This window comes from Sphaeramia orbicularis, chromosome 16, assembly GCF_902148855.1.
Source record: "Sphaeramia orbicularis chromosome 16, fSphaOr1.1, whole genome shotgun sequence".
In the NCBI taxonomy this organism is placed as follows: domain Eukaryota; kingdom Metazoa; phylum Chordata; class Actinopteri; order Kurtiformes; family Apogonidae; genus Sphaeramia; species Sphaeramia orbicularis.
In genome coordinates, this window is record NC_043972.1 from 35,959,962 (window position 1) to 35,981,993 (window position 22,032).

A 22,032-nucleotide genomic window follows, 5' to 3' on the forward strand; every position below is an offset into this window, starting at 1 on the left:
GTTTGTCCGTGGGGTTTAGAGTCGGTGCGCAACAGCGAGCGGAGCGGGAGGGCAGGTGCAGAGGAGCGGACAGGACGGGCTGAGGAGGAGGAGGAGCAGGAGGAAGAGGAGCAGGAGGAGGGGGCATTTCCGCGTGAGTCCCCACTCCTTAATGGGTGGAAATCAACTGGTTGGCTCCTCGGTGCTGGATCCGTGTTAGTTTCATTAGTATGCGGCTGGAGTCCCCCCGCTGCCGCCGACGCGCAGCCTGAGGACGGACCGGCAGCCCTGAAGTCTCCTCCGCGCCTGCTGAGTGACTCCTCGCCCCGGGGAGGACGAGGAGGAGAAGGAGGAAGCATCAGGACCAGGACCGGGACCGGGACCGGGACCGGTGCTGTGGTTGGGGACTGTTCTCTTCGGGACCTTCTCTCCTTGTGGGTCAGGAAGATGATGGGCTTTCTGCGCCGGACGTTCAGCCGCCGCTCCCGGAGCCGCTTCCAGACCAGAGAGAGGGACGAACGGGACGGGAAAGGAGGAGGAGGAGGAGGGGGTGGAGGAGGTGGGGGTGGAGGGGTGACCGGGAACCCCCTGCTCCTGGCTCACCAGCAGCAGGTCGTCCACGCTCCGGCCGTGGTGACAGCGGGCGCGTCGGTCCACATCCCGGCTGCGGGGACGGCCAGGACCACCATCACCTGTCGCGTCCTCCTTCTGGACGGATCCGATGTCAATGTGGATTTGCCTGTGAGTGCGCTGAAGGATGTCCGGTGTGTTGACAGGGGCTCCGTGGGTTTACTCTGCCCGGATGAGTGTGTAAACAGAGGACAACCCCATGGCGCAGGACTAGGTGATATTAAAATGTGGCCCGTGTCCTCCCTTGGGGACACTGTGGTGGTTGGAGAGGTCCACTGAAATCCAGCTTCCTATAATTTCTCAAATATGCAAGGTTGTTCTCACTTTACTTTAAAAGAAAAACACAAGCTTTAGCACTTTTTTGCTGTAGATGTAACAGAAGCTTTCAGAAAATGAAGCCAGTGTTTTCAGAATGAGACTTTCTCATATGAATTTGCTCAAATTGTGGATTGATAGAAACTTAAGAAAGTATTTTACTTCATTGTGAGGATTTGCACTCGCCCTTCCCTGTTAACTTAATATGTTTTGGAAAATGGGAAGTTACAGACATCAGCTTTTTTTGGCCCACAGTAATCAGTCCTGTTAATAATTGTTCACATTCCCTGTGTGTTTGGTGAAGTTACCTTTTCCAAAGTTCGTGTGCCTTCAGGGTCATAGTGGCCCACATAGTATGGTGTGTACGTGAGTGTGTTGTCTTCCTGTAAGAGGTGCAGATGGTGTTATGATCAGCCAATTCATCACATTACTTCCCCATTTTGACTGCAGAGAAATCTAACCAAGATAGCCCTGAAGCTGCATCATCCTATTTGCTCTTTTACAACATCTCCCTCTTCCTTCAGTCTATTTGCCTCTATCTGATTTTGCAGAGGCTATCTGCTCCTCTCTCCTCCCGGCTTCCTCCATATGCCATCCTCCCTCATAATCTTCTTTTACACTCCCTCTGTGGCCTGCTCCCTTGCTCATCATCTTACTCTTTCACACTCTGCCACTTCATCCTTTTTGCCTCCACCTCCTTCTCCTCCATATTTTTCCTCCTATCCTCCATCCGTCTTTCTTTGTCTTTATCTACTCCCTGATTCCCTGATCTGATTAACTGCTGTGGGGACTCTGTGTCACAGACGAGTGCTACAAGTGTGTGAGGGGTAGGTGGGATGATGAGCCAGTGTGTGGGCATGTGTGCGTAAGTGGTTTCTTGTAAGATGTTTTGATTTTGAAGGTTGCATGTGTCACCAAAGCTGTTGTGCCTGCAAATGCTTGGCTCTTATAGTGGAGCATCAGGTGGAAAGGCTTTCTCTTGTCATACAGGGAGATTAGAACAATAACTCAAAACCACTGCTCGTAGTGGACGTATTACAGGTCCAACAAACAATGCAGAATGACACATGACTTGTCAGGCTGGCAGCTTAGTCACAGGTGTGTTGGAACAAGTTTGTTCATGTCCTCTTGTTTTCCTACAGGCACTGAGACAGGTTCACTGAAAAGAGCTGAAGTCGCCCATTAAAGCTTATTAGTCTGTCACTTCAGGCTCCATTCAAAAATACAATGTGGAACAGGAGCAATGAAATATTCCTTCATTTTAACTGTGTGGGTCTCCTAAGCAAATTTGGCCTTATTGTGCATGTGCACCCTGTGACAGAGCTACAGTTTCAATCAGCCTCTCCACAGTATGTGTTACAGAATGAGCAAGAGCATTCTGCTGATTTTTTTTTTTTTTTTTTCTGTCCCCAATCCCTTAATACCACTGATTTCCTCACATATTTATACACTCACCAGGATGTTTGGACTGGTTATCAGGATCCAAAGTACAATGCTGTCATCTTTCCACACTCCCACTGTGTTTTATTAGGGGCAGAATTGGATTAGGTCTTCATACGGGGCAATGAGGTGTATCTGTCCATAAACTGTTAAGCCTGAATTTTCTGATGTAATGCAACCATCGCTGAGGGAAACAACTTTTATAGTGCAGCTTTGCCAAATAAGAACTATTTCACTCTGTAAGTAGTTGAACTACAACAAAAGTGTAATTTAGTCGATTAAAACAACAAAATTCTGGGAAAAACTGCTTTTTAAAATATGACATTCTAACAAAATGTAATACAACAAAGTCAAATGCCAGCAAAAATACTATTAGATTGAATTCATGACTATTTGTGAATATTGCGACTACAGACTACAGCTATCAATGAAATGTATTTAACATGCACCGCACATGACTTTTACAACCTTAACAACTAAATCAGTCTTTACCGTCAAGGTCGAGTGAGTGGTGGTCCCCCATAGGTGGCTGTATTACAGAATGGATGAAAAAGTAAAGAAGGAATGGTAAAATAAAAATAGAAAAACATCAATCCTTTGCTTTTATGGCCCCAGATGTATGGTTTCAGCAGTTAACTATACTAAAACTAACAACAAAATACTGCCAAATGTGGTGAGAATAAGGGTTAAACTGGCCTACATGTACAGCCCCCCCCCCAAATGCTGAATACATGTACCATAGTTGTACTTAAGTGCACTGACTTGTGTTCTTTCCCGTGGGTCTTGTCCTTCTCATTTTGACCCAGATGCAGTACACTTTCACACTCACTACAAGTCATTTGACTCCTGATAAGGACACCAGGGGTCTAATTTACCTTCACACCTTTAAAAAAATACCAAGGTCACATAGTTGTGAGGTTCCTCTAGAGAAGATGAGCGTCGCTTCAGTGTATGAATAAACTTTATTGTCATTGTATTGTCAGTGTAACAAAAAATCTAAATTGTTACCTGAGATGAAAATAACTGACTTTCTTTCTGTTCTAGAGTAAGTGCAAAGGCCAGGACCTCTTTGACCAAATCATGTACCACATTGATCTGGTGGAGACAGACTACTTTGGTTTGCAGTACATGGACACAGACCAGGTTTCAGTGAGTACACAAACTCTTAATCATTGTGGACCAAAAGCTGACAATACTCTGTCTCACCTGCTCATTCTTTTCCCTCTTAGCACTGGCTGGATATGTCCAAGCTAATAAAAAAACAGATCCGAGGTAAGTTTAGCTCAGACTGTTTTTTTTTTTTTTTTTTCTAATTATGCCTTTGAGTGCAGAGAAATGTGCATTGTCCTGTATGTACATGTGGCAGCAGGTAAGTGGGGAGCAGGTGGCCCATTATCAGATGTTGACATGGTGATTAGCATGTGCATCAGGAGCCGAACCCTTGTTTGCTCTTCAGTCAGTAGCAGGAGGGTGAAAGGCCCAAGGGGGGGGCGGGGGGGACTGGAAAAGAGGAGAGAGAGACAGATGTTGATTACTTGTCCACTTGTCCTCTCTTCACTGGTTGTTTAAGAAATGAGAAATAAATGAAAGTTTGATTAGTGCTGAAGTGGGAACGGGAAGAAATAGTTCAGTAAGTACTGAGAAATGAGTGTGAATTATAATTTGCGGCCATGCTGACAGTGACAAATAGACTGGATGAGCAGGATAGAGTTGAATGAGCAGATAAAAGTGAAAAAATACACTTTAGGAGGCTTTGACTTACTTTATTCACACTTATTCTTCTGTCTTCATTTTTTCATTTAGATGGTCCACCTTACAGACTGTTCTTCAGAGTCAAATTTTACTCTTCAGAGCCAAATAACCTGCGTGAGGAGTTTACAAGGTAAAAAATCTCCCCGTCAGACATGCGTACTGTACTGCACACACATGCACGTTTGGTTTTCTCTGGAGCCCGGTGTACAGGTCCAAAGGGGATGTGGGCCTAATTACTTTGCTGCTGTGAGCAGATCCAAATCAAGGCCAAATGGACAGAGACTTCTTAAAACAAATTATCTGTCGGAGATGAGGAAAGGCGTGTGATACATCAATTGATTTATGTTCTCTTTCAGCTTTCATCACTCTGTCTTTCTTTTGTTTCTCTGCAACAGGTATCTGTTTGTGTTGCAGCTTCGACAAGACATCCTGTCTGGCAAGTAAGTTCCTTTGTTGAATTTAATGCACACACAACGCGAAAAACACAGCCCTCATATAGACAAATACAAACACATTATCTGCATTATAAAGCATGAACACATTTAAATGTGATAATGGCAACTTGTCCAGGTTTTTGCGTGTCTTTCACTCTCTCATTTGCCAGACACATTTACATACAAAAAAGCACACTTACATCTACAAATACAAAGAAACTACACAGAAAACAAGACTTTTGCAACAATTTCCTACAAAGATAGACCTTGTATACCTTTCATCATCAATAGCCACTCCACAACAGCTCATGACTAAAGGTTTATTTATGTGGGAGAAGGAATGGACACTGAGCATGAATGGATAGATGTGAAAAACAGGATGAATGTTGGTGCTTGTGAGCTGAGAGTAGTCAAGGACGGATGTAATGGAGTCTGTGAAAAAGCAGACTGAGTGTGGGTGACCAGTCTGAGGCTCTGTGTCACCTGAGCCTATTACGATCCCAAAGAGACCTGGAGAAACCCGGAGGTGGAAGAGCTATGGACAGGATTGAGTAGGAGAAAGGATTAAAGGAGAGATGAGACGGTGAATAGGTGTGAATAGGAGGATCAGTGGAAGGATAAGGCATGACAGTAAATGGATAAAAACAAGGGGGATTGAAAAACCCTCAACAAACAGCACAGGATGGTTTTAATTAATGAATGGAAGAATTGACAGTATATCAATCCGACTCATAAAGGTCTAGTGTGTAAGATTTAGGAGAATCTAATTGCAGAAATGGAATATAATATTAGAATTATGTTTTCATCAGTCTATAATCACCTAAATATTAGAGTTGATGGAGTATCCACTATGTTGTGCTGCCATTTTGTTTTTACAATAACTTAGAACAGATTAAATATTTCTTCTTTTTTCTGTTTCTTGTCATTTGGTATTTAGTGTTAAGATGCATTACAGTCATATACAATGTCTGAGTGTGGACCAGAGTTAATATCCTCTTAATGATGACCTTAGGGGATATTCAGTGGGTTGCAATTTCACCAGTAGATGCTATTAAATATTACATATTTTAATTTTAACCTATCATAACTAGTTAAAGGTTCTATGGGAAGAATATAAAGAAATCTATATGTATTGAAATAAGATAAGATAAGATAAGATAAGATAAGATAAGATAAGATAAGATAAGATAAGATAAGATAAGATAAGACTTTATTTATCCCACCCTGGGGAAATTTCACAGTTAACAGCAGCAACATACAATATACAATTGTGAGACGTTTCCCAGCTTTCTCATTTGCCCATACCAGCCTCTTGACTGATTTCAGTGTAGCAGAGTCATGTTGACATTTATGTTTGCTGATGCTCCTCTACAGAGGTAACACTGCAAACATTAACTACCGTTACCTTTAAGACGATCAGATTAGCTCCCCACACAACAGACTCCACATAAGCACAGGAGTAAAAGGGTGGTGATTATAGTTAATAACAATGGCTTTCTAAATGTTTGAAACAGCACATATAACTAACTTAGTTAAGATTAATGATAAAGTTGTATCTACAGGGCAGCTAGAGAGGAGGGCAAGGCAAGACAAATTTATTTATATAGCACCATTCCTACACAAGGCAATTCAAAGTGCTTTACAAAGGCATAAAATTACATTATAATTATAGAGAATAAAACATTAAACAAATGGAAAGTGCAGAAAACATAAAAATAAAGACGGAAATTAAATAGGAATAAGACACAGTTAAAACAAAAGCTAAAAACAGTCTTGACTAAAATTAAGAGTTTAATGTTACAGTTTAATTGTGAGTTGCAGTGCAACTATTAAGTAACCCTACATGAAACAATAAAAAATATAGGCTCCTCCCCCTTTCATGGGTCATTGTCCTTGGCTGTTTCACCATGTTTTACCAAAATCTGTCCTGAAATGTTTGCATAATCCTGCTGACAGACAAACCAATGCAGACTTTTTAGTTTTCAGGTTTATTTTCATTAGTCATCTCTTTGGACAAAAAAGACAACATATGCAAGCAAAACTGGAGGTAAACACATCATCATATTCACACAGGCAGAAATAGATTATAGCAAATGCAGGTACAATTTCTTTACAAAACTTTGGAGCTTATGCTGCATGGGAATGTCTTTATAGTTGTATAATGTCTCCATCTTATATGCAGTACATTTGGTGTCAGTCTGACACAAACAGGCAGATATTTCTGTCTTTGCAACTTAAAATAACTACATTCAAACTCATCACCAAGATTTCCTCGTCTACAGAGTGTACCTTAACAAAAACTCTGTGATGGAAGTAATGAACACAAGGAAAGACAGAAAACTGAAATTTAACCTTCAACTTTGAGTGGAGATAAGCACAGAAAATGAAAAAACAACCTAATCCTCAAGGAACATTTGTCATTATTAATAAAGTGTGTGATGAGGGTGCTTGCTCTGATTTTTTTTTTTTTTTAGAATATCATTGTTAACATGAAACCTTACCAATAAGTAGAGATGTATCATTCTGAAAAGAAATATTGGTGTGTATGTGGAAGTGCACTGATGCTAAAAAGGATTAATTGGAAAGAAAATCCATATCTTCATACACAATTTTTGTTCATTTATGCACTACAACCTTGAATTATTGTGTAAATGTGTCTTTTATGAATTTGTAATTTTCTGGAAACCCTCTCATGTTTATGAGAACTTCTAGGTTTCACAGATAGCACTAAACTTGGGATACACACAGTCCTCTATGCGAGCATGCATGCAGGTCAGCTGTTTTAGCTGTTTTTTTGGGGACTTCTGTACAGTGAGGAGCCACATGAACTCAAGCGTCCATACACAAACACTTAGACGGTGCGTTAGGCCTCTTCTTCGTCCTGGCTCTATCTGGGCCACGGGTCCCCTGAGTCCAGCTCTATTATGAAGCTCAAGATCAGGAGCAGCAGAGGGCTGCTTATTTTAGAAAAGGGTTGCTCCTCTCCTCCTTGACACACACAGAGTCTAGGCCATTCAGACACTTATTTCTCTCCAACACGTGATAACCTGTCACTCAATGCACATCACTGTGTGTTTTGTTGACTGAGTGTAAATGCACTGAAAATAACTCAACAACAATGTTTTCTGTCCTCAGATTAAAATGTCCATATGATGTCTCAGTAGAGCTGGGGGCATATTGTTTACAGAGTAAGTATTTACATTTACTTTTTCATGTATTTGTATAATTCTTTGCATCTTTTTGCCATCACTTTAATGTAATATTTTCCAGAACATACTTCAAGCTTGTAGATGGATTTTCTTTGGATATCCACTGGCTGTTATGAGTTGTTGTGTCAATTTGCAGGCATGCTATTTCTTTAAATAGTTATTTGTCTTGGCAGACAATACTGTAATGCGAGGCTTTTTACTTTGATCCAAGATTGGAGAATGAGATGATGGAATGTAATGCAGTAATTCACCACAATGTCACAAGATTTGTCCCAAAAGTGAAACAAAAAGTAGACGTGGACCTGTTGAAAACTTTTCTAGAAGTCCTTTGCTGTATAAAAAAGTTTTACAGGTGTATTATTTGATAAAAAACAGATAGATATTGGGTTTGCTTTTCTTGTCTGAAATGCATAGGCTGCAGCTTTGTGTTTACACACTGCGGTGCAGGAGTTTGTACATACTTGCATGTGTTGCTTTTTCCAAGTTGAAAAAAGTCAATACCCTCTTAACATTTCCACTGTGTCAGCAGCATGTTCACAGCTCCTTCTCCCTCACCACCCTCCTCATGTGCATTAGTATTTTAAAAGATTTTAGTTTTCTTAATGTATTTTTTGTCTATCCATATCCAGGTGAGCTTGGAGACTGCGACCCCTTGGAGCACTCCCCAGTGCTGGTGTCAGAGTTTCGTTTCACTCCCAAACAAAGCGAGGCCATGGAGGCGGATATCTTTAGCAGGTGGTTGGAGCTCAGGTGAGTGTAAAGGTTATTGATCCGTCAGTTTCACCTGAGACGCCTACACTTAACCTGAGCAGGCTCTTCTTAGGAACATGATGGTTTTGCCCTCAGGGATCTGCATTGGCTGCCATAATATTTTTGCTGTGTAAAAGTCACTGGAGTGTTTCCAGGGGCTGGAGTTTTAACCCAGGCTTTTTTTTTTGTTGGATGAAACAACTGGGTCAAAACTCTGAGCAGAGAGCAGAGCAGGAAAGGAAGTCATTCTGCTGTTGCCTGTCAGCGCCAACATTTCCACTGACGGGGTCGTCTAAATTTCACTGTCCTCCGCCTCGGCCTCGCTCTCACTGGTCTGTGTGAAGGATTAAGGGATTAATCTCTGAAGGGTCCTGATTGATTCCAGGCAGTATTTAACCCAGTCGCCGTCTCATTGCTCCCCTCTCAGATTAGATTACATACACATATGCTGCGCTTCACCAGGCGGACTGAGACACACAAAGACTGAGTCAGCCACAAGGTTACTCACTGTCCCTCAGAGTTAACAACAATAACCAGAGCAGCTCATGCAACAAGTGCCTTCACTGAAAGTCAACGGAGGGATGTAACTACGAATATTTACTCAAGCACTTTCTTGTGTGTAGTTCAGCCATTTTTTGCTACAGCACACCTCTTTTCCACCACACCTCAGAGGGAAATAGTACACTTTCTTCTACATTTGTTTGACAGTTTTATTACTAGAACTTTCAAATTAATATTTATATTATGAGTACCTTAACAAAGTATGTCTTAGCAAAGATTAGAACAGTGGCTTTCAACCTTTTTGACACCTTACAAAAAGTAGCGTTTCCACCAAACTGCAAATTTTCTCTCTAAACATCTCACATGGTTTCATTTCAGTGAATTTCCAAAATATCCAATATCTCACAGAATATCAAAGATTAGAGAAAAACTGAATCTCAAAATAGATTTATGTGATAAGAGACAAGAGGTAGAATGTTGCTGTTATTGTTTGAAATATTGTTTAAAACAATCTAATAATGCTAAGTATCTGTATGACAGTAAATGTAAAATGTTATGAAAACAAGCTTCCCTTTAATAATAGAATGCAGAATATAATGTACAGAAAACTGGACATAAAGTGGTTCAGATCAGCTCCCCCTCCAGCAGCTACAACAATAACAAGCTGCCACAATACAGACACATCACTGTTAATAATGTAATGACATTACTTCAATACTTAAAGTACATTAACCTGTTGATAATGTTTGCATACTTTTCTGATGCAGGACTTCTACTTGTAAATCAGTCTCTTCCTGTTACTTTGTTGGATCTGAATATGTGTTCCACTAATGCTGATACTTTTCATTTTTACAAAGTTCACCATGGTGTCTTTTTTTTATACGCACAGGGGAAAGAGTCCATCTCAAGCAGAGATCTCGTTCCTCAACAAATGCAAGTGGTTGGAGCTTTATGGAGTAGATATGCACTTTGTCAAGGTATGTGTGTTTTATCATTATTATTACAACCCATATGTTTTACTGCATTATGTGTGTGTAATTTTGGGAACTGATATTTGTGTATCTTCAGGGCAGAGATGGAGGAGAATATGCACTGGGTCTCACTCCGACTGGCATCCTGGTATTTGAGGGTGCCAACAAAATTGGTCTCTTTTTTTGGTAAGAACATCAAACTCACCTTGAATCACCCTGCTCTATGAAAAACCATTCTTTAAACCTATGCAAAAGGGACTGATGTGACGTGTTTTTCTTTGTGTCTATATCTAGGCCCAAGATCACTCGACTGGACTTCAAAAAGAGTCGACTCACATTGGTCGTGGTGGAGGATGATGATCAGGTGGGTCCTATTTCATTCATTCAGACACGGCATAATCTTGGAACACTACAAAAAAAAAGTTAAAGAGTCTTGTTTCTTGGAAACAAGTCTTAATCAGTAAGCATGTGAGTCGGTAAATCTAGTCTATAATCTCTCTGCAAGAACATCAAGATATTGAAGACAAACAGTACCAAGCTAAAACAGTAGTTTGCATAATATTGTTTTCTTTATTTTAACAATGAGACACCTTTTTTTTTAATTGATTTATTTTGAATATGGAATGATACAAGCTTCCTGATTGCTACTAAGTGACTTCTTTGCACAACATAATATAGAAATGAAAATTCAAGGAAGCATAAAATAATGATACACACAAAAAGAAAGAGAAAAAAAGAAACCTTCTCATTCATAAAATTGAAATGATAATAAATACCATCTTTGCTTAAATTTGGAAATTTTTGCTTATTTAAATTTTTGTCTGAGGAGAGGATTCTGTTTTAGTTTAAGGAATCTATCCAAGCCAAATGTGTATACCACAGTGGCAGACTTAAGTGCATAATACTGTTTCTTCTTCATAGTAGGGCTGTTATTACTGTGAATATGTGGAAGTAGAGGCCTTGAGCTCTGTAGTTGTGCAAACAACACAAGACAAAGGGGATAAGAACAGTAAACTGAGGGAGTAATTAAAGTGAAATAGAGACAACATGGCCAACAGTATTTCTGTTACTTCAAAGGGCCGAGAGCAGGAACATACGTTTATGTTCCAGTTGGCCAGCGCCAAAAGTTGTAAACACCTGTGGAAGTGTGCTGTGGAGAGCCACGCCTTCTTCCGGCTACGCCAACCGACCACGGGAAAGACCAACCGCAGTGACTTCACACGACTCGGGTCCCGCTTCAGGTTCAGGTAGAGCGTCAACACTGACTCAGCTCATCACCGGCTGCACGGAATAATGAAACCGTATATTAATGAAACTGTATGTATGTGCTCTCAGGAAGTTGTGGCTACTACCAGCATATTGGAGATGGTGTGTAACATAAAGCAGAGCCTGTGTATCTATGGTTACAGTGTATCTATGGTTACATGGAGCTGTTCCTATGGCGACACAGATATCCCCATCATATTGTTTGATTTCTCGTCAGAGTATAATCAAGGATGGTCACAGTAAATTCTCACACTCGAAGGCCACTTCCTGGCCTTTTTTGGATCAGCAAAAACTAAGGAGTGTGAAGTTTTACAATGGAGTTAAAGCACAAACTAAAGTCAGAGGAGGTGGAAGTAGAAACGGGAACATCTGAACTGTGTAATGTCACATAAAGCAATAATACAGCATTGTTGTGTCTTGACATTTGTAGCTGCAGCCTATTCGTTCATAATATTGATGACTGAACATTTGAGCATGCTTTAGAAAGAATGTTAACAGCAAAAAAGTGAGATATTCTTAATCATTTAGGAGAATTTTTTGCATCATAGTAAGCGTTTTTTTATATACAGTGCTTTTGTAATACAAGAATTCATAGTGTTTTATATCCTCCTGAGACCCAGCAGTGCATTTTTGGGACAAGAGCTTCACAGCCTTAACTTAAAATAACAGCATTGTCCAGTGCAAAGGACATTCCATAAAAAAAACTATGTGAAAAAACATTTGTACTATACTCTTTCCAATCAAGACAATTATTTAATGTAAAAAAGCCAAAACGTATACTTCCTGGGTCTCAGGAGGATATAGAAGCAGAATGAAAGGAAATGACTGAAGTGAAATGAAGAAGGTAACCTATAAATAAGAGTGAATATACAGGCAATAAATTCAAAGCAGCAGGAAGAAAATGATTTAAAATAAAAAGAAATGCCAGTAAAATACCAAATTGTTGTTTTTCAATAGGTTGTTCTAGAACGAGCACTGAAAAAAACATAATCTCATACTCATAGGAAACCTGAGAGAAAATTAGAACACAATTTTTTGGGTTTTAAGCCAAAACAATCTTTTCTGTCTTGATTGTTTTGTGCGTTTATACATGTTTATTTGGCTCTGTGTTGTCTTTTATGTGTCTCAGTGGTAAAACAGAGTATCAGGCGACTCATGGAGGCAGACTGAGGAGAGCCAGCACTTTTGAGAGGAGACCAAGCAAACGATACCCCTCCCGCAGTCAGTCACTGGGCAAAGGTGAGGCTTATCAGCACACACATATGAAACGCACGATAACTGGTTTGTACAGCACCTTATCGCTGAATGCTGAATATGTTGTTTACAATATTATAATTCAGTGCCTTCAAGGAAACCCACCAGCCTCAAATGAGCTTTTATCTAAAATGAAGAAATCCAAGTGTTGCATTTTTTCTTTTTGTCAGTGAAAATATTCTTTGTTACTGTAGCTTTAAAGGCCTGCAGTCTATATTTACTCTGTAACTATCAATCAATGCTAACCTGCAGGTGCTTTTTATTTATTGCATTCAGAACAGCCAGTCAGTCAGTCAGTCCTTGAATAAAAAACATGAATACTTAAGCATCACAGTTCTACAATTTGTGTCCAGTTTTGTTTTGTGTTACTGACTGGAATTAAATATTACTTGAAAACAACTAGAGATGAGATAGAAAGACAAAATCAAACATACAACACTGAAAATAATTATTTAACCCCTGTGAAAATGTTTCGAAAAGTCAACATTTGCCTTGAATTTGACTTGTAAACCTGTTCAATTTGTCTTGTGTGCAAATGTGAGGCAAAAAGACACATGCATTATTTACTTTACACATTTAAGCAGGAAATAAGTTGTATAAAAAAAAAAAAAAATCTCAAACATATTAGTTGAGAATATCTGATGTCCAAGAAAAGAATTTGAAAAGGTCACATTGAAGGGTTGTTAGAGTGAATTTCTACAAACAAATACAAATTAAAATACAAATTATTTCCCAAGCAGTACATTCAGTCCTGCTTTTTGTTCACACTCTTTTTCTCTTTTCTGTCTTAGTGGCCATTTCTCCTGCCAAGCCACCTCATATCAGGTAAATAAACCATAAAAACAAACATGGTTGTATTTGTGCAGAATTTCCTTTTATTACGTTCATTCCTTACATCACAACCTTGACCTTAATCCTCATAACGGCTGGCCTAATCCTAACTCTAATGCTAAAATAACTCGTGTAACAGAGGAGGAATCAAAATGTCTCAATTTAAGGTTTTTCATGTTCTTTATTTATGAGGGAAAAAAAACAAAATACAAGCAGCAACATAATATATACCAAACAGTTTCTGCTTTGTAATTATTTTTTTTAGACAAATCTGCTCCTTATATTTTGTAATTTCATTCCTTTTCCAGCTCTCATGCCAGCCCTGATCCCAGCCTACATCCAGTGAGTGACCTCAGATAACCTACTTTTGTACACATACATGCAGCAGCCACTGATCTGGCTTCGCCCCTTGTGACAACATTTAATTTCAGCGTCTCTTCAATCCTCTCCTCCCCTCTAGTACCAGCACAACATTCCCATTGGTCACGAGCCATGGCACCCGCCCCACCCTGCGCTCACGCCTCCAGTTTACCTGCAGCCCTCCAGACACACGGCGCCACATAGGTAAGACCGCAAACGGGTGATAGCAGCATTTATAGCACCGAGGATTCTGGGATTCTGGATGATACGTGTTTTAGGGGTCCTTGATCTGAAATGGACCGGAGGGCAAGTTTCTACTTTTAGACACAGCCACTCATCTTTTTATTTAATTTTTTTATCATACACCTCATCTGTTTTCCTCATGCTTCCTATCACTCATAAACCCCATATGTCTGTCTTATTTATGTCCACATTTGTGAACCTCCATCCATGTTCAGACCATCATCAGAGGCTTCGAGTCCCGTGTCCAGTCATCCTCCCGTCCCACAGCGAACCAGCAGCACCCTCCCAGGATCCTTCAGTGTGGTTTACAAGGATAAACACATGACAGCGCTTTAACCGCTGTTTTAAACCCAGACTTTTAACTCTGAGACTTTAACTGACCCAAAGAGAGAAGCTCTGCAAAGGGATTCAACAGAAAAAAACCTGCCTTCCTCAACGTCATCACTCATCACCGTCATCTCTACTCTTGTTTTTCCATGTCCACCTTATTAAATATCCCTAAAGTGACAAAAGTGACCTTCACATATGGACTAAAAGTTCCTTAAAAAGCTTTAATCACTCTGTGCCTTTGTTTGCATGTGGAGATTTTGTAATTACAGTCCCTGCTGGTTCTAAAATCTGTGAAATCAGATTCATCTTCATGCTTTTGTGCCTCTGTGTGGCTTTCAAAGCTAAATTATCTTTATCTCTTTAATTAGAGTGAAATAAAGTGAAGATCGTGCTTAACCTTAAAGGGGTGAAAAGGGGTACAGTCCTGCTTGTATGCTGGTTTAGGGATCAAGCTGCTTTAAATATACAGTAGGATGTAGTTCAGTAGAATCCTAAATAGCTGGTGTTGCACTTCCAAAGTGAGGTTTTATTGTAAACTTCATGTTGTATCAGGTTAAGGATCTGGTTAATCTGTTTACATTTGTAGCTAGTCTTTATTGTTTACTTCTGTTACATTAATGCTTCTTAATAAAATGTGTGACATAGCAAAAAAGACAAATATTTGGACTTGAGTATTGTGTTTTTTCAAGCTAACTTTAAACTGTTGTATCCTTATTTGGTTGATGAATATGAAGTTTTGGAAAATGATCTTGTATTTGGGCCATTGCAACCTGAGTGGCATTTTGTCCATTTTGATTGCACGTGTCGTCTTCAGTTTCCCCCTGAGCGGTCCTACCTCAGACCATCAATTCAGCATAGAAGAGAATGAGACGTCATATTCTGGAAAGGTCCACCGCCATCACCGCCGCCACACACACAGCCAGGACACACTCTGCCACACACACAACAAGAACAGTGAGTACTGAGGAAGGTCTGTCCAAACAGTATTTGTCTAGAAATCTGTGGTCTGTCTAGACTGGAGGTGTGTGAGTGCTGATGCTCTTTTCATCTTCAGGGCTGTATATTAGTCAGCAGATTGAACTTTATGTCTCCCACATCATTAAGCATATTTATGCACTCAGCCCTCATGATATCGACTTCACTTACATATACATTAAGTACATAAATTAACATCAGAGCAATGCAAATGTATCGCATTTAGTTTCATCTGCAGTGCCTTTGCAAGTTGATGGAAACAAAACTTGAAAGAAAATAGGATGCAGAATAAATTTGAGCAAACCAACTACAAGAAATTGTAGAACAGGAAGCAGGTAACACAATCAGAACTGATGTGATCAAACAAAAGTGGAAAAACTGTAATCCTAAAATATAGAGCTTTCAATAAATCAACGAACACTCAGCTAGAAGTCAGACACATACAGATGTCAGACATAAAAGGCAGTATATAAAGTATGAAATATCAAACAACCACAAAGATCAGTGGTTGTTGCCTAAATCAAGTGGAAGTATGTTCCATCTATGTCACGATTAGAAAAAAACAAAAAAAAACAGTTAGGCTTTTATTTAGTTACACCCACTGCTGAAATCTGTGAGTTGATCTGAATATGACATGAAAACACAGAATGTGTGGAATAATCTCCAGACTGCCCCAGACACAGAACTGTATCACAGATAGTCATAAAAAAATGTTGATTATAAATATGATAATTCATGCATATCGTCCAGAAGGACAAGCCAGCATGATGAGAATAATCAAACAGCAGTTCTAATCAAATATTTCTACCATTTTGCCATCAGTGTTGCGGAGAAACAGGTTGCATTATCTAAAGAGATTACAAATGTTGAAATATAATTGTAATGGAGTCACTAATCAAAATACTGGAGATTGTGAAGGGGTTACATGTGAATATATTCTCTTTGGTAAAAGACGTATGTTTAGAATAAACTGATTTATTGTTGTCATTGTTATTTGTGCTTTAAAATCATTTAAAGACATGTAAGGAAGTTATTACACATTAGTTTGATTAACTGATTAAAATAACTACGTATTTCAACAGGGCAGCTGGTAATTTGTTTCACAGGAAAAAATAACCATCCCAACACTTTTTGCCCTTTATATGTGGAGACCTTTTTATTGTTGCTTTAGGAAAGTAGTAGTAGATGTATCTAGAAATATAAAACATTGAAACAGAAGGAAAAGATCCTCCCACTACTCAAAGACTGTCTATACTGAAGGACAAGGACATCCAGTCTGTGTCTGTAGTAGCAGATGTGGCCTGTTTCTCATTAAATGTTTTATACATTAGAGCGTCGAGCTCCTCCCTGCCCGGCAGATGAGTTGGACATCTCTCAGTCTCTGCTCAAAGCCCTGGAGTCGGACAGTGATTCTCCACCCTGGCCGTCGCTGCATGTCAACATGGACAACAAGGTCGGACTCATTTCCACATGCTGTTGTTTAATCCTCTCTGCACAGTGGTGCGTTAGCCTTAAACTCACCTTCCCCTCTGTCCGTCTGCAGGGAGAGGAGAAGCAGCTGTCTGAAAAGTCTCTGCACCCTCCGGCCTCCCCTGCCATGCTGCCTGACCACCTCAAATGTAACATCCTCAAGGCCCAGATGGAGGCGGCGTTCAGGGTGAGAAGCAAAGTCTGACTTCTGCTAATGCTGCCTTGTTTACTTTAGTCTATTTAACAGCTGCACATGGTGGAGGTAGAACTACAAGCAAAGCAAAAAAGATTTCAATGCATTTATTTTAATAATTTCATCTCTGACAAACTCTGCTTTTTGCATCTGAAGGTCTGATGCTTCACTTGGTTTTATCTGACAGTAAACTGAATGCACTTCAGTTTTCCATTAAAAAGCAAAGTCGAAAACAACACTCGAGGGAAATTGCCACAATTTCCAAAATAACTGAAAAATGAGTTGAAATGAAATAAAAAATAATTGTAATTTGAAACATTCAATGTTTTTCTGAAAATCTTGATGTGATCAAAAAGTAGATGAGTAATTTTTGGTGGTAATCACCAAAGCTTACACCAAAGCAGAAGAATGAAGCATCTCAAGTAAAAGCAGTCCTTGTCAAATTCATCATTCATTCAATTCATCATAAATTACTTTATTTCTCCTTTAATATGGTCTGCAGAAACCATCATTTGAATAAGCACATGAAGTACCAGATAAACACTTAAAATATAAATAATAATGTTATGCTTTTTTTCTCTGTGCAGGGCAGAGTGATTTGCAATAGTTTTGTCATGTGTTTTGTAAACACAGACAACCTGTAAACCTGTATCCAGATGTGTAAAGTATGGATGTGTAAATCCAGTGTAATATACTATCGAAGTGATCTAACACTACTCAAACAAAACTTTGAAGTAGAAGAAAACACAAGAAGAACAGAAAAAAAGACTGTATCTCATGTTCTTTGTGGGTTTAGAAATGTGACTTCATTCAGTTTGGCACATTGACTTGAAGTGGTAATGATTTCAGACCTGGTGCTTCAGCATTCAGAAAAAAACTGTGAAAGCCAATTATTTATTTTTTTTCTCCATAATGAAGAAGGAAACCCCAACAACACCTCGAATAAAGAACTCAAATGAGACCCTCAGTGACAGGTGAGTGTCCTCACTGGATCACAGTTTTACACATGTTCGTGTGCTTTAGTATTTAAGACTCACTCATCATGTGATGATTTTGGTTTTCAGGTATCAGAGTTCGTCCCAAGACTCGGCTGCATCAAGTCTAACTGCAGAAAAGACGCCACACCGACAAGATCGCAACTCCACAGCAGAGAGTCTGCAACCCAAGGCTAATCTGAGCACGAACCGCAGAAAACGACTGGTCAGACAGTTCAGCTTGTGAGTACTCGTCACCTTTGGTCCCATCAGCACATGAGTGTTTATGAGAGTGAGACTGCAGGCCTGGAAATGAATACTCCAGAGTACTTGAAGTAAATCTATCTGTGCTCTATGAAAGATGGCATTTTGTTCAGAACAGTCTGTAGGTCATGTTAGTCATACAGCCTGTTTCAATTTATTGCTCATCAGTAATCATGAAGATGAAGATAATCTCCCAGAGGCTCTTGCAGCAATCTCCTCCCAGAGCACAGGAAAGTCAGGCTCCAACAGCTCATTGGACAAACAAGTACAGCCATCCATATACCCACAGGTAACACACACTCCCACACCTCAAACCATTAAAAACACAAACTGACAGGATGTTGAACTCTCCTCCTCTCAACAGTATGTGTGTACTCCTGAATGTAAATGTATATTCCAGGTGGAAAACATGCCAACACTGGAAGTGGGTAGCCCATGCTGTCCCTCTCCTTTGCCTTCTCCCCACCTCTCCCCTTCGTACTACCATAGCTCCATTCCTCACCTGGTCCCTTACCTCGCTACACATAACGACAGGTAACACAACTCCACTACATCCTTATGTCAGAGTACTTCCATATCATGTTACCTTTTACCTCTACTTCACTACATCTCAGAAGCAAATATTATACTTTTTACTCTGCTATATTTGACTAACAGCTTTAGTTACTTTTCATTTGCCACTACTGATTTTTAATGCTTATAATAAACTGAAGGAGTGCGAGTTGAGAGATTTATCTGCTGTCTAAAATTAAATAAACTTTTTGGATTAGAAAATACATTGTTGAAAAGTTAAAAACAAACCTGTTTTTCTAAGCTTCGGGAAAGTTACATTTTTAGATATTCATATTTCTTGCAGGATAACAACACTACAATCACAGTGATCTTATAAAATATGATGCATATGTGTAGACTGAACTATACAGCACTTTATAAAACAGTTAAAATCAACTCAACCATAAACATCTAAAGCAGTAAAATGTCAAATATATATATTCATTCAGAGGTAAGATAAATCCAAAAATATTATATGTTATTAAAATGCCATTTAAGGCTTTTGTTTGGGGCCATTTGCCTTTTTTTTGATAAAGTGAGTTGAAAGAGACAGGAAATGTAGGGAAGAGAGAGTAATGGAATGACATGCAGCAAAGGCCTCAGGACAGAATCAGACCTGGACCACTGTGATAAGACTTAGGCCTTTGTGGGATGTGCTGTACCCAGTGAGCCCCTGGGGCGCCCCATAAAACACCACTTAACTACACAATGGCTGCTTTTCATACTATAAATGTACGTTTCTAACAGTTACATACTTGTACTAAAGGCTGTGAACATAGACGTTTTCCTCCAGCTGAGTATTTTCAGAGCGTGGTATTTCGACTTTTACTTAAGGACCTGAATTTCAAAACATTTCAGTCTCATTAAAATTTTAAGGTGCAATGTGCAACAAAGCATTCTGCAGACCTCAAACTGCACACTCTCAGATACTTATTGTATACAGTACAGTAGCTGCACTTCAAGAAGGCTACAGAGTGAGAGATTCCATGGATATAACCATCCAAATCCATTTTATTACTGCACATGGCTGGTGATTTTTGGCTAATGCCTTTATGGTCAGCCTCCTGAGCTGAGGGCCTCTTCCTGCACTGATTCTCCCAAACCACTGCCGGTAAACGGCTAGATGGGGTATGCTATCATTTGTTGCATTCGTCCCTGCCCGATAAAATAAGAATGTTCCGTTAAATCAGTGTTTTTCAACCTTGGGGTCGGGACCCCACGTAGGGTCGCCTGGAATTCAAATGGGGTCGTCTGAAATTTCTGGTAATTGATTAAAAAAAAACAAAAAAAAAAAACTTACTAATAAAAAATATATGGTGAGTTGACAGAGACAATCCCAATCCATAAAAGACATTACAAACTGTGAAGCTGAAACTGAAGCACTGTGGTACTGTTTATCTTTCAAATGTTCTTTGTAGTCTGTTTCAGATGCTGCAGCTCTTTCATAATTCATAGTTTGAGTTCTTGTTTGTTCAGTATTAATTGTCAGCCTTGTAAATCCAAGCTGGACTGACTGTACATATCCTGACCAAGGAAAATCAAATGCTCACTTTGTGCAGTAATCTACACCTGGCTTTACTGCCTCCGTCCATAATAATATACATTATATAGACTAAATGATGTCTAAAATTAATGTTTATTTGCAACATAGTATAGCAAACTATTACATGATCAATAGCGAATTAATTTTAGCAAAAAAAAATGTCTCAGTTTTGAATGTCTGGGGTCGCCAGAAGTTTGTGGTGTTAAAATGGGGTCACGAGCCAAAAAAGGTTGGGAACCACTGCATTAAATGGTCTTGTTTTGTATGCCTGATTATCAAAGTCTGGTCTTTAGCAGGAAGTGACAAATACTGTAAATCAAGAAACATATATAAGAGAAATCAGAGACAGTAACTGGGTAGCACTAGCAATGCAGACTTGCAAAATGGAGTTGGGTTCTTATTTGATGCAGCCCTCTGTTACTAAAGGTAAACAGATATAGGAAACACCTGAGATGGCTTCTTTACCCTGTCTGTATCTCTAATTCTTTGTGAAATGTTTCTTTGAGACACTCTGTATATTAAAAACTTGGTATGACTTGCATTTATGTGTCTGTGTGCAGCGGAGAGGAAACTAGGCTCGACAGAGAGAAGATACTAAGGGCCCTTCTGATGACGGAGCTCTGAGACCGTGACCCTTGACCCCTGAGGCATCCTCATCAGATGCAGCAGACCGGACACTCTAAACCAGAAATGAAGAGAGATCCCAAAGTCGTCAGCTGTGCAATCAACATTTGTATATTTGCATTATACATTCAACAGTATAGATATATATTTGCATAAATGCAGTTGTTATATTTGCTTAATTGTTATTTTAGAAGGATTGTTCTTTATATTCATCAAACTGAAACTGTTCAAACTATGAATGAGACTGAATCAAATGGATTCACTGGTTAACTGACACACACACACACACGCACACAACAGACAAGCTACAGATGTGACTGGTGCTGCCTGCATGATATGTGTTATGAATTAAATGTTTATGGTTTCATTTTGTTTTTTTTCTAGGTTTTGTGTGATTTGCTCGTCACTGTGTCCTTGCTGATACCTAAACTGTGTTTGGGATGCAACTGTAGAGGAGTTTCATCGTCATACTTTACAAACACAAGGCTTAAGAGCAAGTCAGTTCACTTTCAAATCACCTTGTTCCAAATGTAAATAGGACTTATTATTAGTAATGAATCTGCTGACAAAGCAGGCAGTGTAAATATTCATTTCCTCATTGTATTCATTCTAATAATTTCCATCCTGACATCTGCTGCATTTCGACTTTAAGAAACCTAACTTGCAGATCAGAGTGAATTGAAAGTGAAGTGATTTGTGAAACTTATGCAGCTGCGGTCTCAATCCGCCCACTAGAAGGAGACAAATCTTCAGTCAGTGCATTTACGGCAGCTCAACACATTTATCAGTAAACATATCATGGATCACTTTGCTGCTTTTCTTTTACATACAGTCTAAGTTTTCCTCACAGGTCGAACTAAAACCTGCTCTCAGAATCCATATTCTTGCACATTAGATATGGTTAAACAAGTCTGCAGCTCACAAACTTTATGTCAGCCCTTATTTCATCACCACATCTGAGGCGGTGTGTGATCCACCGCTGTGCTGTATGTGTTGTTCTTGCCCTTGGTCGGATCTTAATAAAGGCCACATCATCGGTTTGACAGATCTGTAGCAGCATCTCTGGTCTTTGCTCTGACATGGGAATGTGGATCGGCCTCACCCTGACTGCCTGTTTGTGAAGTGTGTATGTGGGCCTCACCCGCCCTGTGAGGGAATGTTGTTATAAAGGA

The 22,032-nt window shown here is 39.5% G+C and overlaps 1 protein-coding gene across 3 annotated transcripts; it reads left to right on the forward strand.

Moving 5' to 3' along the window:
• The first annotated feature begins 398 nt into the window (after window positions 1-398).
• Window positions 399-21,911, forward strand: epb41l4b (erythrocyte membrane protein band 4.1 like 4B). 3 transcript variants are annotated; one of them, XM_030158246.1, is made up of 23 exons: window positions 399-720; window positions 3,409-3,513; window positions 3,594-3,636; window positions 4,168-4,246; window positions 4,512-4,556; window positions 7,686-7,738; window positions 8,389-8,509; window positions 9,900-9,987; window positions 10,079-10,167; window positions 10,276-10,345; window positions 11,059-11,228; window positions 12,377-12,486; window positions 13,293-13,326; window positions 13,641-13,674; window positions 13,793-13,896; window positions 15,080-15,219; window positions 16,572-16,693; window positions 16,784-16,897; window positions 17,822-17,877; window positions 17,968-18,120; window positions 18,310-18,430; window positions 18,542-18,675; window positions 20,797-21,911. In XM_030158246.1, exons 1-23 carry the CDS (start codon window positions 427-429, stop codon window positions 20,858-20,860), a joined length of 2,343 nt encoding a protein of 780 aa, XP_030014106.1. In that variant the 5' UTR covers window positions 399-426; the 3' UTR covers window positions 20,861-21,911. The 3 variants fall into 3 exon arrangements, with proteins under 3 accessions (XP_030014106.1, XP_030014107.1, XP_030014108.1); XM_030158247.1 differs by having other exon boundaries at window positions 17,825-17,877; XM_030158248.1 differs by lacking the exon at window positions 18,542-18,675.
• The last annotated feature ends 121 nt before the right edge of the window (window positions 21,912-22,032 follow it).